The 19,594-nt window shown below is 39.6% G+C and overlaps 1 protein-coding gene across 1 annotated transcript in view; it reads right to left on the minus strand.

Moving 5' to 3' along the window:
• Positions 1-19,383, minus strand: part of HDX (highly divergent homeobox) — a 46,772-nt gene extending 27,389 nt beyond the window's left edge. The window contains exons 1-6 of the mRNA XM_050901720.1: positions 19,231-19,383; positions 17,538-17,840; positions 16,724-16,869; positions 11,762-11,908; positions 5,995-7,119; positions 547-600 (exon numbers count right to left, since the gene is read on the minus strand). Coding sequence (XP_050757677.1) covers positions 547-600; positions 5,995-7,119; positions 11,762-11,908 — 1,326 coding nt within the window. The 5' untranslated portion in view covers positions 16,724-16,869; positions 17,538-17,840; positions 19,231-19,383. The remainder of the gene's footprint in view (positions 1-546; positions 601-5,994; positions 7,120-11,761; positions 11,909-16,723; positions 16,870-17,537; positions 17,841-19,230) is intronic.
• Positions 19,384-19,594: the final 211 nt, after the last annotated feature.

Raw genomic sequence — 19,594 nt, forward strand, 5'->3', positions numbered from 1 at the left:
AGCTGTTTCATACCTTGTGTTATGGTTTGGAGTCATTTGTGAATTGAGGTCATCAACCTGGCTGATTCTGCCTAATGTGAAATGACATATATGTGGATAAAATTAGACTTGATAAAGTTACTACAGACAGCATGGACTAATTCTGTGCATGTGCAGAGTAGCTGAAAAGGGAGTTACTCCCTTAAGCATTCCGTTGCCTCAGTTAACAACCATTTCACTTTCAATATTAAAAAAATGTATTCTGAGCTCTAAACTCTCAGTCCTTATCAATTCAGATGTTTTATTTCAGCTAATAGCACAATTCATATACCTGGGCATCACTTTAATTGACACAGGCTTATGACCTTGAACTGCTTTTAAAGATATACATCAACTTTACATTAACTGAAACATTGTATCTGCAGATAAAGTTTGTATTAGTCAAAGTATAAAGGGGAAAAATAAAATCACACAAGGTAAATAGAACTGATGTTTTAAAAATGCATTTTTATAAATTTTTCATTCCTTCACTTGATGTATTAGATACTTAAATGGAAATATACTTACTGCTCTTTTTCTGGAACAACCTGTAATCCAAGGCACAGTAAGGTTTCCTGAAATCTGTAGAGGGGAAGGAGGAAACAGAACAGAAAACAACAGCAGCTTAGGTTGCTATGATAGCGAATACTGAGCAGCTTTCACAAGACTTCAATATTGTGCACTCAATTCTGATAAGAATGTCTTTAAAACAGGTTAAGATTTAAAAGCAAAACAAAGTCACGCTTAGCCTTACTGTTGTAAGACTAAAACCAAAACAGTTTCTTTGGGTGAGGGTAAGATAACACAATGGAAACTTGGGTGTTTCTGTACTTTTGCTATCTCAAAACTTGTATTTCAGAATACAAGTTTTCACTTTCAATCTGTCACAAAACTGGTAAGATTAAGCAGACTGGAGTTAGACAAAGGCCAATGTCTGACAGAAGTGCCGTCACATATTTTTCAATTACATCAGTTAAACTTTCAGAAAAAAAATACTATCACATTAATAACTGAGCTATTCCATGTCAGATGTTAAGGATTTGCATATTAGCAAACAAACAAGCGACACCAGGTTGGAGAAGGAAGGGGAAGGGGTATGAAGGCAAAGGTTAGCTGCCTTGATTCCCATTGCTTCTCCATCATTCCCAGAGGTCAGACTTTATCAAATAATCATCTTTCCCTGGCCATCTGAAATGTGTCATAGCCTGGAGTACTTTAGGCTTATTTAGGATTCCATGTTCATCTTCTGCTGCAGACAAGCGATGTTTGAGAGACTAAACATAGCTCTTGAGAGATTAATCAATCTCAAGTCATTACACACACTATATATGTGAGGAAGAAAAATCTACGCACTTCTGCTGACTGTATCAAACTACGCTAATAGTTTTCGTATTTGCTAAGTGCTCTACTAATGAATCTTGCAGGATGAGCATAACCAAATATAGAATACCTGGTACAGTTTGTCTAGTGTACAAGCACATAAGATACTTTTATTCTTCAAGCTTTTTAGCTGGAAGCGCTTGGAGGTTACCTAAGGTCAGCCACTTTCTCATTACAGCACAAGGTGGGTTGAGGGGGGCTAAAAATGAACACCCTCCCCTCCTAAGGGCAAGTCTACATCAGTTTTTGTGCCTAAAATATTGATTTCTTAGTTGCACACACACAATTTAGAAATTCTGTATAAACAAGTTACGTCTATTACAATTCTATATCCCACACAACAGCTTCACACCACAGAATCCGCTGTAAATGCATCCTCAGTATCCACCCAGATGGCTTCTCTTCACAAATTTGAAGTGGGGCTACAGAAAAAAGTGCTTTTCTATGTGAATAACGCAATCAGTCTGGCAGTGCATTAACGGTTACTTGGAAGACAAATGCACACAAGTTCTGACAGGTATGATGCCAAATACAATCAAGTTTATCTCAATATAACTACTTGAAAGACAACATGCATGTGAGTATTCTAAACTGGCTCTATGAAAAAGGCACAAGGGTTAGGGGTTTTTTGGAGGGGTTTATTTTTTTGAGTGAGATGGATAGCTATTCTGCATCCGCAGGTGTAACTTCAGTCCTAGTCCAACTGGGAGAGCTACCATGAGTTGCAAAAATGACAACCTGAAATGCTTGTCTCAGAAAAGACACTGTGTCTCAGAAACGGCAACTCTGGCAGATGCTAGAGAAAGTTCAAAGGTACTGCAACGCTTGTGTATTGCCAATGCTGTACCTTAATTAAAGTGGTTACACTATATGAGGTCCATACATAATCTTTTCCCAATTCACCTGTAGATTTACTGTCCCAAATTCAATGCACTGGAACAAACCAAGAGCCCCAACCCAGTCCTGGTTGCTGTGTCCCCCAGCATTACTTGCGGCCATACGCGGTGTTTTTGCAGCCCGCTCACAGCTGCTGTCCTCCCCAGAGCCCCACAGGTTCTCTCCCCACTCATGCGGCTGGAAGTATTTCATCCCAGAAATAAACTGGAGGAACTCCTGTGACAAAGGTAACTCCGCTTCTGTTACAAGAATGAGTGTCAGGAAACACTTTGTTCAAGTTTGTTCAGAGAAGACCATGTTGCTTGCCCAGCAAAAAGCTGTGCTGCCCAAAGTTAGCAAGAAAGTCCTCCTCTTGTCTTCAAAAGTTTCTAGGGAAGTAAACAAATCACTTTGACACATTAAAAAAAACCCACAAAAATAAAAATGGAGTCCCATTTCCTTAAATAAACTTGCAGCTCATTCATATAAAGCAGCATCCTTACAGTGAATCTTAAAAATAAATAAATATGTATTATATCTATATCCCATTCTGATGTACTGGCTGCAAGGCTTAGGATTTTCCCTTGAAGAAGACAAGGCTAAATTAGATAACTGTGCTTCAGTGTGTATAACAAAGTAATTAAAAATACACATACTTTCAACAGTATTTTTGTTCCTTAGGGTTGGGGGGAGGAAGCGAAGACTAAATCATGATTCAGCCTTGAGGACCAGCAAGACTAGCCTCTCTAGTTCAACACGCTTAAAGCCAAACTAAGAAAAGAAAGTAGGTTGAAAAATTTGTTTACTGAAACTGCTCAGGCATTAAAATTGATCACTTTATTAAATTTACTCTTAAGTTACACTAACATGAATTGATTAATTGAACCAGTAAGGAAGCTATAACTAATTGCTAATTAGATACCCCACTAATACATGACAGTAATTACTTCATCAAAACACAAATCACACAGTCCTGACTTTGAAGAAGCGTCTGCTTGGATGTTTAACTACTCCAATAATCATGTAGCTCAGGTCTAATCTGTTTTTAAACTCAGAAAGATTTCCCCAAGTTTAAGGATTTTCATTCCTACGCTGATGGATAAATTAGCTGAACATGGGCAATAACACTAACAGAAACTGACTACATACAAAAGGAGTGTCATCCTGTGTAAGTCTGAAAGAATTCAGACAGCACCTGTTACAAAATCTATGTCTCTGGAAGTTTAACATATAAATAATGTTAAGCTACAAGGGGAGTATCTACATGAAATAGCAGTCATACTGGACTGAATTTTAAGGGGAGGACTTGGAGGAGGGGGTTAAACTAGTGCAGAACTGATGACTTCAACAAAATAGGTTACCAGCCTAGCGGGGTACACTATTTGTTACACATGACTTTGAAGGCAGTAGGTGAAATTTTCTTGTCGACATGATAAATGAGTGTTGGAAGTGTCACTGTCAAACACTAACACCTCTTAAGATACAGAACTTACTTTCGCATTGTTCTGGAACGTGCTAAAAACTCTCAGCAAGGAACGCAGTGATCTGGAGAAATCAGCACCATCGTTTCTTCGACGGTACCAGGGCATCTGGCCAGGCTGTAGACACTATTCCTCTGCAGCTTCCACCGAGCCGTGATACTACACGCCCTGACCCACAGCTTTTGCCCTCCCTTATAAATTCTCTAATACTGAAGAGTGTCATCTCAGAGGTTCACAGCGTGCACGCTTACAGGAATAAGTGAATTAATAGCAACCTGCCCAGTTTTTCCACGGTTTAAAACTCTGGAAGGGCAAGGGATACCACAGGAAACAGGAGCTCCCTCAATCCAAGGTGCATTCCCAAATCCAAAGAACAGGGTCTCTGAGAGACAGGCATGGAAGTCAAACAGGGTACAAACGAATTCCTCACTTATCAAAAAAAAATAGGTACATTATTATAACAGGGGGAAAAAAAAAAAAAAAAACCAAGACAAAACAAAGTTACAGAGATCTCCTTGTTCTGATCCATATCACACCACATGGACAGATAAAATGTCACCTACCATGAACCATTCTAGTTGTTGAAAAAGACTCTGTCTCTACCCCCAAAAAATCCCAAATAAAAATTATTTCAAATTTCATTAAAAAAATCCAAAGAAATAGTAAGAAATAAATCTCATTGATGCTTTTTCAAGAGTGAAATAAAGTACCAAGAGCACACAGCTGGAGGTATCAAGAATATATTTCACTTCATGAAACTTAGGAAAAACTTCCTTAACTCTATCATATGCACTTTTGCAGCTTTACCAGCCCTTTATTGAACAGACGTGCACATTTACAGCTTTTCTTCTCCTATGAAACTGGGATGTCAAAAGTAAACAGCGTTTAATGAATTTTGTAACTCAAGTAAGAACAGTAATAGCAAATACTGACAGACTATCTGAGCGAAGGGAGAAAGGGCAAGAACAGCTCGACTAAAGTGCTCAGCTTAGAAAAGGCCATAAGTAAGAATTGCAGATGTCCCATCTACTACACAGAATCTACTCCAGAGTACATATGCTCATCGAACCTCAGGTTTACCAAGAAAAGGAATAATTCTGGTGAAAAGTGGCACCTACTTGGATTCAAAAGCTTTCTTTCAAATCCTCACTTGAGATAGGAACAAGTCAGAAAAAAGAAAAAAAAAAGCTTCACGAAGTATTGTTCCCTATACTAGTAAGTAATGCACAAGAAAGATGGTATGTTGTTTACATGGTTCACTTTCAGGATAAATTAAAAAGGTAGTAACAGGCAAATGCACAAAGGTAAAACACGCAGTATCACATCCTGTCAGTCTTAAGACTTTTATCTCAGTGTCTCTAAACTATGTCATGCCAGATGGCATAAAAATCCATGAAAAAAATCAATTTGGATGTTTCCTGCACAATTATCTCTTCTCTAGTTATAACAAAAAATAAAAAAATGTAAGCGTGTCAGTGTTGTAGCTTCTTCTGAACATCTTTTCATTCTTCAATTATCTGCATTTAATTTTCCCCTCTCAGTATCACTGAAGGGACTCTGTTACAGGATGAGGAAATAATGGGACTGAATATAAAACCGATATTTGAATTAGATGTTGTGGGAGCGGAAGAGTATTTGCTCACCTGGTGTCTCCCATCATCTTAACTACCTTGCAGGAAATCCTAATCCCTTACAGAAAACAGGTCCCAGAGATTGGCAGCTGCACAGGGGGTACAGGCAGTGCTGATGGAAGAGCTAATCCAAGCTGACATTAATAAGGGCAAGCAACTGTACAGCACACAAATGACGGCATGATCCCATGTTCTGCCCTGTGCCACATGCAAAGTATGCCTACAGAGGAAAAACCAAGGGTATCGCTGTGACATGCGCCGGCAAGCCATGTCAGGACAACACAGGCTTTAGCATGCATCAGCAGTCATAGGTATGATCCTCTTGTAACCAAAGTTTATCTATTGAATCTATGAAGCCCACACCGATCTTCAATATACGGCTACTCCCTGCAGCCATGGGCTCAGTTATACAGATAAGAGTGCTACCATACTACAGTCCTACCTGCGCTTTTCTTCAAGAAGGAATTACCTCTACTGAAAGATGTAAATGGAGCACAGCCTGCAGCAAGGTGAACCTATCGCCTACAGCTACCAACTTTCAAAGAAAACAGTACTTATCTACAACCTCGTCTTCAAGGTTTGAAGACAGAGATAAATTGACGGATTACCTGGTAATTATTTTGGTTTTGTGACAGCCTCAGTTGACTTGAAGATGTAAAATGAGGAGAAAAGGTACTTCTTGATGGATTAGCACTGTTATATAATGTACTGGATGTTGTGTGTAATGAGGTCCGTGCAGGCAAGTGGTAGTCTCTGTTATGATACAGAATATTGTCAGGCACGTCCCTGGCATTCACCATCTGTGAACTACAGCTCACATTTCTTCCTGGCCCAGACAAGGCTGCACTTTGGTTCTCTACTCGAACAGAACTGCTGCTTTCACAGTATCTTGAATAGCTTTGTATTTGTGCTCCCATGGATGCTAGTTCTTCTTCTCTAGCATATTCGTCATCCACGTCTCCAGTTTCCATCGCGATGGACAGACAGCTGCCTTCCACCGAGCAATGCTTTTGCGTTGCACTTCCTCCCACAATTCTTTGAGGTTGATCTGTAACCGCCAGAGAAAACACTTCGCGGATTTCCAGGTTTTGCGTGCTACAAGAAGGGTCCCTGGTATTAGCCCTTTGTCCAGGGGGGACATGCGATGCGAGAGCTGCATGTTCCGGTTTTTGTAACCTTTGACATCCCACGGGTTCAGCTTTACAGGGTCTGTGGCATATCATGGGTTTCTGAGGTAACACCAACTCTGCGGTCTGGACTGATGAACCACCATAGCTTTTTTTAGTGTGACTATATATGGAGTTCGCAGAATTCAGTACACTTGTTTGCCTAGATAAAATAATAGTCTTTTCCCCTACTAATAGGGAAGCATTTTTACAATGTGGTACTTGTCGTCCTATAGGGATGTGCTGCTGCTGAAACTCTGTATCACTTTTTCCTGGTAGTCGTGGAATAGAGGTTTTATGTATGTCTGCCATTGAAGCATTTGCCTGTTTGGTGGATCCTTGCCTACCAGATGAACTAGCAGGACTGTATATACCAGTAACTATTACATCGTTATTAGAAGAGGTCCAAGAAGACTGCTGACTTTGGGATCGAGCAATATTTACCACATTTCTAACTGCTGCTTCTGGAGGTACTGAGGGAGTAGTAGGGACAGTCCCTGGGGGAGTGCCTCCAGATTCTACAGCACTCTTGCTGCTCATCTTCCTTCGTTTATTGCCAACCCACGTCTGCAAACAACAAACAACGACAACAAACACAAAACAAAGCATTAAATAAGCAGAAGAATCAGGCAATTCCATTTTTAAGCAGATCTGATGAAATGTTAAGTGGTCAAGCAGAGACCTAAGTTTACAAACATGTAAATAATTTACTGATTATGCAGCTTCTGAACAATACAGGGTGGAAATCCATGCCTCTCGTGCTTGGGATTCTTACACTAATACACGAGAACCCCAGTCTCAATTCCAAAGCCCCAGTTTCTCAAAAATCCTGAGACTGTATTGTGCCTCCTGTCCTGAAGTATTTATTTCATTGATACCGCTGTGACTAATTCCCCCAGATTTAAGTTTTTAATATTTAGCACTTTAGGATGCAGAACCATCACTGAGGTATGTAGCTTAACTTTTGTAAACAAATAACTGAGAGATACGATGTTCAAAACTGCCTTGAACAGAAACTGCCAACTCTTGAATTTAGATGAGAGGAAGAAAAAGAACTCCTCTTTCTGTTAGACAACTACAAAACAATTCTGTGAAGCATTTAGACCTATGGACTAATTCCTCCTCTGCCAGCTGCACAAATCAAGATCTGATGTCAAAATCTGCTTTTGAAAGACACTGATAGACAATATTAGGACTACCGGGATTAGATTCCAACAGAAGTTTGCTATTATGTACATTTCTGAAAGTGACAATGACAGTATATGGTTTTGTGTAAGAGATAGTAGAGGAAAAAATATTTGAAAAATGCAGGTACTATGGCAGTTGTGCACAGGTTAAAATGTACTGCTGTTTCAAACACACACGAAAGCCCGTCCTGCAAGTAACACATTAAGATACAGCTAAAAGAACTGAAGGGGAAACATTAACTTCAGTATTTCAAGATAAAGAGAGTTAATCTGGTGGAAGCATCAGCTTTAACACTGGAAGCCTAAGCACCACCTAACTATTCCTGGCAACTTTCATGATCAGAGAGACAAGACTTGCTCAATTCTTTCACCACAGTATGCCTGTACTGAATGTGAGGGCATAAGCGAGCAAGATACAAGCGCCAAAGAACAAAAAATAAGCTTTTGCATCTGCTTATGCTGGTTATGAAAAGGATCAGATACGCATATAGAGATATGGTGAAACAGTTTTCTGCACCACTCTGGTGCACCATCTGCTGCACACCTAAAACCAAACCAAACCAAGATCTCAACATTCAGCAACCCAAACCAGTTGATTTAATCAATAAACTCCCTCACTCCATAACAAGCAAACTGCACTGAGTACCTATCTTGGGTTTCCATCTCATCACATGAAAGGAGGAAAGCTTTCTTCACATACTGATACCTGCTAAGGAAGTAAAGATTATTCTACAGGAAAATACGCATCCCTGCCATACAGAAGCATGCTGAAGTCTCCAATCCACTCTACTCATTTTTGTTGTCAAATTTTACAAAATGCCTAATTTGAGGCATGATTTGTTGCATGCAGTAAAATCTCAGTTACTACTGATAAAATTTTTCTTCTCAAAAGCAAGTTTAACTACAGAAATTATAGCCCACAGATCTCAGGTTACTTTCCTTTATTGCATAAAACAAATTACAAAGATCAAATTTATTTTTTTGTAATTTCTGCTCAGTCAGTAAACTTTCAAGATAGAAATTATAGTTAAATAGAGACACTGCAAATTTTGGACCAGGAAAAGAGATTTCATCCCCAGCTTTTCCAACTGTATAGAACTAAAATCTGAAGTTTTTCCTCACAGTTTTCCTGAAAAGAAATGCATTCAAAGAAATGCAAATAACTTACTAGCACTACTATTCACTTGGGATTAAAGTACAGTTTCATGAGACGGCACAAGTCAGATTTGCCACTGCTGAAAGAGTCCCATTCTCCTGACCATGTCCCCAGCTTCTTACTCCCACCATTTATCCAAAAGCACCCACCTGAAGGATCAGTGAGTGCAGCTCCCCCAAAAGGCATAAAACTGAATTGGCAAAAAAAGCCAAACAAACAAAGAAACAAAAGTTTTGGTGGTGAGGTTAGCAAATTTAACTGGGTTACTCTGAAATTGAGTAAATGCGAGAGATGATCAGCACAAGAAGAAAGACAAGAAAGAACTGCACAGCTGGGAGAAGGGAAAGAGTACAAAACCTCCCATTTTTAGCACTGTGAGACATTAGCACTGAGAAGAATTATGTAAAACTATACCCTTAGACTGAAAGGGAAGCTCCACATTGTTACTAGCTTGATGGTCATGGTACTAATTTGGGATGCGACAGAGGAGTCATTAAGTACAAAACATCCTAACAAAAGGGACACGAATCTTTGTTTCAATCAAGTTGCCCATCTAGTAAGTTTTGGGAGCACCTTCACTAACATTGGAAGTATTACTGAAATTCTTAACTATTATTTAGGAGGAGGAGGAGCTCCCAGAAGAGATAATACATCAAAAGCCCAGCTGTTAAGAAAATTACCTGGAATTTCAGACACCCTGATTTTACATTCCCAGCTTGAACCAGGCAGAGCTGGAACTTCAGACTGTCCCACAATCCAGATACACACCACAGAGGGACTGTCAGTGGTGCCGGGCCATTAGTTTTGACCAGAAGGTCCATCCTAAATCTGAAAATAAAGTGTCCTCAGGAAATCTTTCAAGAGGTGTAAAAGAACAACGAAGCTGTAACTCTTCTAATATCTGCTGTTGTACTATGGGGAGAACCCCACACCACCTCCCTGATCACCGCTCCCAGCGCTCAGTGATACTGTGAAGATCAGACTTGGAGAACTTTTGCACTTTATCAAGTCACATTGCTCACATTTCACATAAAGACAAGCAGCAACCAGCAGAAGTATGCTATTATTAATGAATGAAACCAGGCCATTCAAACCTGATGTAGCTAGAACACATCTCTATCAAATTTGAAGAGGGCCAGGGTTTTTTCCCCAGGAGTAACTCTACCACATTTCCTAATTTTGAAAGGAAGAACATATTTTTATGTATTGCAGTGATAAAATCTGTAGAGGTTTACATCAAATCATAAATAGGACTTTTCTTTTTTCCAACCCAGCTCAAGATTGGAAAGACTGGATGTAGTTCTATGGGACAAGGCTATAGAAATCCTGATTCAGGGAAAGAATATATTCATAGAGTTATGACATTTGAATTGTAACAGTTACATTTAGGGAATTCATGTTCCTATTATAGTCATATCTGCAAGTGCCAGCTGCAACCAAAGTATCATTTTGCTAGACATTGTGCAAAGAAGTACTAATCTCCGTCCAAGAGTTTTATAGGAAAAAAAAAAAGAAAAAAGAAAAAAGGGGGGGATTAGGAGAGGCAGAAAGGAGGGGCGTAAAGAAGAGAAAGTAAGATCATGCAAAAATATGACAGATGCAGGACAAACGCTGAGTCTGTTTCCATTGCACTTCACAAGTAGGAAGAAAGTTTAAGTATTGCAAGCAAGGGCTCAGTAAGGGAAGAAAACTAAAGGAAAAAAGCCATGAAACATTACTGCACTAAGGGAAACAGAGAAGGAAAGGGAAATATGGAGAGTGAATGAGGACCGCAAGTGGAGGAAAGACTGGCTGCCTCCTCTAGGTCCTTCAATCAGAATAAAAATAGAAAAACAGGCCACGACTGCATCATCAGCATCCAGATTCCTGTTACAACTGTTTGTCTGTTCCAGGGAGTCTGAATTTCTGGCTGACTTTCAGAACTTCCCACCACCTAGCGCTGAGAAAGTAAGTTTTAATATTTCCAGAGTATTTTGGGGGAGGGGAATCCAGGTAAGAATTCGGGAGCAGGAGGGGTTGTTATTGTCAATATACCACTGGTACACCACTTAAAAAAAAAAAACCAAACTAGACTGGTCTTACTTCTTCCTCTCCAGTGTCCAGTGTCGCAGCAACTCCTGGTAGCTCCACTACTGTTGTTATTTTTTCAGCTAATGCTTCATGATTTCTATTTCTGCTCTGAGACAACAGCCATTTTGTCGTCTAGTGTTTCACAAAGGGATTATTATTTCCCTTCCCATGGAATTCATAGACTTTGGAAGAGCTCCTGTTAGCACTACTGACATTCTTCTTTTATAAGAAAAGAATGTACTCACTGTAAATAACCATGAGGGACCACAATATTTATGATTGTGACATGGAATACAAGCGTGACAGAGTATGTCAAAATAAATACTTCCACCATTATTCCCCCAAATACATTAGGTTATAGAAATTTGTTTAACTTAAGAATAGTTTCCTAATACTGTGACCTTTCTTTGATACAATACATGGCACAAGGTTTCTATAGGGCAAACTAATTTGCAATTTAACAAATTAAAAAAAACCAAACAAACAAAACCCAAACCAAAACACCATCAACAAAAGACAAACAGCAACCAAAAAAACCCAAACCAAACCAACAAACAAAAATCATTCCTTATGCAATCCAAGCCCCTGCTAAATACAGCAATCATGTGAAGACATTTCAGCGAAAACAAACTATAAACAGGCTCACTGGATAAAAATGAACATGTCACACACGCATACTGAAGTCTGATTTAAAACAAGTATGAAGTTAGAGACTCCAGTCCTCTACAGATATTTTATGTAAAGAAATGAATGTGTATAACTTTAACATACAAATTTGGAAGGCCTCAGTACTTACCCTGACTACACTGAAGTCCAGTTTAGTTTCTTGTGCACACTGCAATATGAGCTGAAAGCAATTTTTACTTTGATTTGTCATTCCATTTTCATAATAACGCTGTAATATCCTTTGTTGTTCTACAGTAAATACAGAACGCAGATTCATCTAAAAATAAAAGAAGATACTCTGAAAGTTGGAATAAAAACTGTAATACTTGCAGAATGCACAGGCTCTCATTTATGCTTGTTGTGATAATGCTAAGTGTTGACATGTTTTCTTTACAGAGTCCTTTACCAACACTTCTACTTACTTTCCAAAAAAACCTGTTACAGTCAGCATTAGTGATTTCTTTGTGATAGACTCAAGTTGAACAGGTGAACTACATGTTTGGAACAACACTGACAGCCTTTCATAAATAAATAAATATTACATTGTGTTGCTAAGTCCAAGAGCCTCTAGTTTCAAAGACAAAGTTACTCCCTTTAAAAAAAAAAAAAAAAAAAAGGCATTAGGCAAAACAGAGTAACACCAGCAACTCCAACAATATTGGCAGGTCTGTTTCCCCTCCCCTACCAAAAAAAGAGACAAAATGTGAGATAAAACAAAGGTGACTGTTTGGCACGAGTAAAGTTTCCACCGTCTCCAACTTCAGCAAATCCCACACTCCGTTATGGCTGGTCATGCTACTCCTGCTGCGTCAGCGCCGGCACTTCCCAGCTGCAAAATCACAAAGATCAAGGACCAGAACTGAAGACCAATGCGGGGAAAAAAAACCAAAGAGAAGGGCTTTAGGCAGTTCTGGTCCAGCCCACTGCAATGCTAATGCTCTAATATTAACACAAAGGAGGGACCACCCAAATCACAGCCTGTGTTTAGAAAGGTTCAAGCTACTGTGAAACTGTACCCTGAGGCTATAAATCAGGTTTTTTAAGAACATTTACGGGTTGTTTTACAGGGGTATAAGCCAATGCTGGCTACAAGACCTCAGGATGCGTTCCTGCCCCTTTGCTTTGTGCCGAGTTTTTCAGCACGCTCAACCAGAATGAAGAGACCCACGCTCCTCCAGGCTAACAGCAACTCTTCAGGTCTTGTTTTCAGCCTGCTGAGCCAGCTCAGCATTGGGTCCACCCATGAGAGCGCTTCGTTGTGTGGGGACAGGGCACCCAGGGACTGGGCAGCCCATGCTGGGGCAGCCGCTCCACTGCGATCCAGGCCACTGGGCACCCACGGGCCCTGCTGGGGAGCAGCACTGCTCCGGCGAGCCTGCCCTCAGGCCCACGCGCTCCTGATGGTGTGGCCTCCATGGCGAGCAGCATCTCCCCACAGCAGGCCATCAGACAGACCCTTCACCGCATCCCTGCCAGGGCCATGCCCCGGCCAGGCTCAGCACGGGCTATACCGGGCCATGGCAGAGGCAGGAGGTGGCCAGGGATGAGGCAGCCTCTTCAGCAGCAGTTTGCTGAACGTGTTAAAGCAGACATAGCTTTGTTACGCATGAAAATTCATGCCCTGGCTTGGAAAAGGCAAACAGCTGAATGTTACCAAGTACAGAACAGACTCCCTAATGGCAAACTGAAGATTTATGCTCTTGTTATATGGTCTATACAAGCAAAGAATATAATTCTCTGGTTATATCTAAGAAAAGAAGAGCCCCACCATCACAGGATTCCAGAACAGGCCGCCAGCCGAGACACCACAAGCGCCAGCCAGGAACAACCTGCATCTGACTTCGTGTCTCGGAAAGCAAAAAAGTCACCAGCCACAAGTTATTTTTAATACTTTCAGTACATATATCAAAATAATGCAGAACAAACTAAAGAATAAGAAACCATAACATCATCTTGTAGGAAACTAAATGGGATGAGGGAACTCTTTGTAGCTTCCAAGCTTTTAGTTACTGTTTTTGGAAATTTTGGATGGAAAGGAGGAGAGCAGCAACATACTTAATCTTTGCACAAGAACTTCTAATTCAGAGCAAATAAAATTATTAAGGGCTCAAAAGCATGAGCAGACACTCAACTCCTTTCACATTATTAATCAACATGATTATACTATGTAATAGTAATGGATATTAGAGTTCAACAAGCCTCTATAAAGAAAGAGATTAATATCTAGAATTTGGAGTAAAACGCTTGTAGGCCAGAGCTTTGACTTCAGAGTTTACTTTCCTCTATATGTCAACAGACAATAGAAAAATCACTAACTACCAATTTGTAAAAATTGCTGTTTTCTTTTCAACAATACTTAAAACAGAAGATGATTTTTCCATCACATTTTTACCTCTGTTCCCAATTCTTATTTACCCTCTCAATATAGTGCATTATTAAATGCAGCTGCATTACAAGTCAGGCTTTGCCCGAGTTATGCCTCCCCCAGCACGTGTATTCAGTCACAGTCAGAGCTGGGCAAAGGGGACTCTTGCTCTGAATACTCCGCTGTTTAAAGAAATTTATAGCAAGCAACAGAGGAGACAATTATTAGCCCATTAACAAATCAATAAAGTTCATAAAAATCTACTTTATAAAGTTAAGAACTGTCTTCAGATCTCCCATGTGGATATGCACGATGATACAGCCACCAACTGATTTATGTTACTTTTAAAGAATACCTAAGAGTTAATTTTGTGATTCTTTTTCCTCCTGCACGATTGGCAGGACCCAGCTTACACTTCTGTGTCTACTACTCTGTCAGTACCAGTGGTCCTGTTTTATTTAGTTGAGATCAGTTCCCACAAATGACCTCATCAGAAATAGTTATGAGCCTCCTATCTTTCCAGATCCAGATGAAGTCTGTCATCCAATAGCTCCAGCATTTCTATACATAGGCTCATCAAAAAGAAGCATGCTCTCCAAATAGTTCATCAACTGCAATGAAGACTCCTCCAACTCCAAGGTAAATTTTTAGAATCAGACCTGATGACCTGCAAGCGAAGACGTGTGTCAGGTCCTTGACACATTTTTTAGTTATGTGGATTTCTGTATCCAAAGTCACTTCTGTGTTAAAATACTTTCACTGTTGTGTTTGACATCTATAGTTTAGATAAGGACATGGTGGAGCATTTCGGTGAAATCTCTTGATCTTCAGATAAACCTATATGCATTGCATGACAGACTTCGCCTAGCTAAGCTCAAGAGAGGTCATGGTCTCGTTTAATAAACAACTCATTTTTGCAGTTTATTTTAATCACTTGTAAACTACACCTGCCAACCAAAATACTGGTAAGATTCCTTAGTAACTTCTGCCTTGAATCCAGTCAAGTACAGCTCAGAGGATCCGTGCAGAGGCCATCAGAAACCGATTTAAATAAATAGATTGCAGGACTCTACAAACAGAGCTATGGAAGCTGAGTCATAACTTGGGTTTCCTTTCCAACATCTAAACTTTCAAATAAGCAGGTGTAAGCAGGTGAGAATTTATTAATGCTTTTTGTGTTTTAAATATACTGAATCCCAAGTCAATAAATAGTTCTGTACCATTTCCCACTGCCCCACCTATCCACACACACATTTACCAAAACTACAGGAGGGACATCAAAATATTCTTAAAATATCATTAGCTATCCTGCTATGTAAATCCATCTTATTCATTCTGCTCTTCCAATTAATTAATCCTTTTTTTTTTTTTTTTAAACTGCCTTGTACCAGAGGCAACAGAAATTTAGGGGTAAATTGCTGAATAAACCAGAGCACACACATAATGTTCAGCAGGGCTACGCAGGCAGCTACATCTGCCCAACAGAAAACTTGGTTCAAATTCTACTCAAAATATTAAACTCAAAGCAAACTAACCAAACCACTGGATCCACAGGTCCACTACAACAAGCCATTCCACTACATTCCATAATACTTTGAACTATGCTACAGTTGTTGCTTGGTATAACATGGTTATCAACAAGTAGACATTAAGCTCCAGACAGTGCAGAAGCGATAGATAACCTCAACATAGAGCATTAATGCCTAGAAGAAAGCCCCAATAAACCCATCCTGCCCCCAGGAAGCTGCAGGGCCGTTTCTGCTATTTGGGTTGCAGATGTAGCACAGCCTCACAAGACACGTGCTCTGGTGATAGCTGGGCAGGAAATACAACTTCGCATGAAGATCTTAGATTACACAGAACAAGAGAAAGGAAATTAAGAATCACAGTTTCTTTGCTTTTTAACTGCCTACATAATAACTTCTAACGAGGTATAAAACATCACATGACTACTATTAGTAGTAGAAATAGCAGTAATAATCTCCAAGCATTCAATCTCAGTATCGTAGGACAAAACAATAACTGGCACACTAATTTCACACTACTGTGTAGGACATTTGGCAATATTCCTTCTCTTGCAGGTTAAAAGCTCACTGATAGTATGTTATCTGTAAAGCCCAGATGGAAATCGGTTTGCTATCAGCAGTTCTTAGGTGCTTATTTAGAATATCTAAAACAGTACCCTGTGTTGAAAAAACCAATTACTGAATGTTTGGAAGCTCCATTAGAAAACCACAGAGTCCAAAGCCATCACGTTAATCCATGAAGCACTGCCTCTGCATATCCCATCTTCACAGGCAAGGTTTGCTCACTTTCCATACCTGTCAGGCCTAGCAATTTATCCACATTAAGTACATTGAGCATTCAAACATCTATGAGAACATGATGTTACTGTCTCCGAGACAAATTAATACAGGGTATGTTCATCAAAGCATTACACCGATTATTTTTTTTTTTTAGAAGTATTACCTGTTTAGCATCAGTTTTCATAGTTATACAGAACAAGATACTAATTCTTACATTTTCTTTAATATGGGAAATAACTTACAAAGTGCTGACATTACTAAGCATTAAGGTAGCCACATTAGTATCAAGGGAATCAGCAGGTCATACACCTTCATAATGGACTCAGTATTATTCAAAACAATCTCAGTAACTTCAAAGGAAATAAACTCCTTTTCCCAATTTGGGTACCTACAAAGCACTCGTTTCTTCAGGATTTCTCACCTTTGTCTTGAACCTCAGACTCCAAGTTAGAAATCCACATGGATTTTTATCATAATTTCATTTTGATCTTGACTTGCCAAGCTTAGAAAACATGCATTTGAGCTTTTGGGAAGCCAGGTGTCCAGTTGGTTGGCAACACATTGGCACTGGAAAGAGAGTTTGTTACAGAAAAGAACTCTGTGAAATTTAATAAAACTCAGGCAAAGCATTATGCAAACCGAAATTCCGTGAACGTAAGTTACACTTTCACTTCAATAAAAGATAGAGGTAGCAAGGCAGTATTTTTAAGGGTTCAACATCTGCCTGCTCTGCTAATAAAATAAGGTAGCGTTGGCCAAGTATGTTGCTGTCTATGTGAGAGTGCAGAGAATAATCTATGACAAATGAAAAAGCAGGTCTCCTGTCAGTACTTCCTTCACCCCTGCTATGTGTCCTAGGCCAACTAACATCATTCAACTTTCCACTTTGGTGGTCTCCCACTCCTCAACCTCTGTAAACCCATCAATATAACGATGTTGCTCTTCATTCCCTTTCTAAACTGAATACTAATTAAAAAAATGTATCATAGTAGCAGAAGAATCCCTTCGCTATATGTGGTGGTTCGGGAGATACGAAGGTAGTCAAAGTGCTAAGTCAGGCACTGGGGACACATGAGAGACCTAAGGGTGGTAAGCGATAAGAACGAAGACAGGAACTCCATGCCCTTCAGTTTCTCCAAGACTGCTGAGTACGAGCCTCACGAAGGACAATCCTACTAACACACTGTGACCTGTCACATTGGCTCCTCGTCAGATGAGATTAAGGTTGTTCTTACGGCTGAACTTCTTTAGACTTCTTTAGCTGCTTGAGCAACTTTTTCCACAGTATCCACCTTCCTTCCCCTTCTGTGGCAAGAGCGAGCACAAGTGGAGAGGGGAGAACTCGGAAGAACTAAAGCAGTTTGCTTCTGAAGTAGTAGTGCATTTGCTTCATGAAACAGGTACTTAATATAACAATTATCCCACACGGTTTGCTGCAAATGCCTAGTCCTTCCACTCTAGTTCCTTTATTCAACATCCAAAATTAAGAATCTCTCCAGGGAGACCTGGCGATGTTCTGCAATGACTACTTGAAAGATCTGGAGGCAAAAAAAAAAAAAAAAAAAAAAAAAAAAAGAAGTAACATAAGAAGGAAAAAAAAATTTCTGTGGTCTGCAGTCTGCCTACAATGTATAGCATTGTAGGCTTAGCATCAAAAAGTCTCTAAATATTAAGATTGCTGAACCAAATAAACTTACTTACAAGGTAAGTCTTTATAGAATACTAAATTTATACTAATTAATTTGAAAAATAGGAAACAAAAATGATACCCCTCTCATTTCAAACTGTAACAGAAACTAGTCTTGGATGTGAAATTATAATTAATAAAAAAAAATAATTCACTCAAAAGTACAAGCCACCACAAAGTAACTAAGTATAAAAATCTTTATGGTATAAAACACTATAAAACTGTCAGGGATTAACACATAGTGATAAAAGGGAACAAGCAGTTTCTGAGAGGCTTTTTTTTTTTTTAACCTCAGCACCAAACAAGCATTTGTTGGGAAAAAACTCATCTTATAAAAGCCTGTAAGCCTATTACTGTTTTAGTCTGTCCATCCATAACAGGTACAACAAGAAAATCAGCACACTTCTCTAATTTATTTCTTTCCTTCTTTCTCCAGCGGTACAAAATAACAAGACTTGGCACCAATATAAGTCTGAAACAAAACTGCAACTATAAGAAAGCTACTATATACATAAAAAAAACAAGACTGCAGTAGTGATGCTATTACTACAGCTTTAGAAACCTGAACTGTACCAGCAATCACCCAATTCACTTTCCACGTCTGCCAAAAGCTCACAATTTTTTGCACACCCCAAATGGAAAGAAAACAATCAACCAACCAACCCCTCAACTTACACACCATGTGTGGACACACTGGACGTACATCAGGCAACAACGTTTAATAATCAGAATTTGTAGGTTACTGCCTCTTTCCTACACAGGCCAAAATAGTTACAACTACACAACTGTAAGTGCAGTAGATTATGCTTATGGTTGGGTAAATGTAATATACAGATCAGCTCGAAAAACTACTTTTAAATATCCATGACTCGCAGCACAATTGTTTCCCTCACCACTAAGTACAGCACTTGTAATATTGTATTACAGTTCTACCTATAAAATTCAGCCCTTTATTAGGGACAAATTAGACAGCCCTCAGTAACTTAATAATATAATAACCTATGACCACAACTCTGCAGGTTTATGCATTCCATCCCACTTTATTCATGCAAATGAGACTTCTGACTTCAACTGGATTAGCCACGTTTTAAATTAAGCATGTACACAAGCATTTGTAAGACCTATGTCAGAAAAAAGGAAAGGAATACTAAAATGCAGTTTTACTCTGAAGATGTGAGCTGCTTCAAGACTCCAGTTCGGAGGATATAGAACTACTTTTGGTTAGTTACATACAATCTTACCTATAGTATCAGAAGCCCCAGGCTAACAGAATGCAGTGGGACACGGTTGGGGATTGCTTGTTATTCCCCAGAGTGGGGCAAGCCTATGTGCAACACAAGCACTTCCAGAGGCAAGACCTCCCTTAGCACCATCATCCCTCCAGAACGCCACAGACTGCACAACCAGCGCACTTCTTCCTCCTCATTCCCTTCCAAATACTTGAGGGCTACAATTTGACAGCAAAAGGACACCCTATTCAACCGCCACCAGGACTGGCTGTGTTTGGCAGCAAAACAGAGCTGATACGGCCTTTGAGAGGTAGAAGTCCTTAGGGGAAACAAGGTTTGAGTTGTTCCGTGACAATCCCCTACTGCTGGCCACCAC

This window comes from Gymnogyps californianus, chromosome 9 (genome assembly GCF_018139145.2).
Source record: "Gymnogyps californianus isolate 813 chromosome 9, ASM1813914v2, whole genome shotgun sequence".
NCBI lineage: Eukaryota > Metazoa > Chordata > Aves > Accipitriformes > Cathartidae > Gymnogyps > Gymnogyps californianus.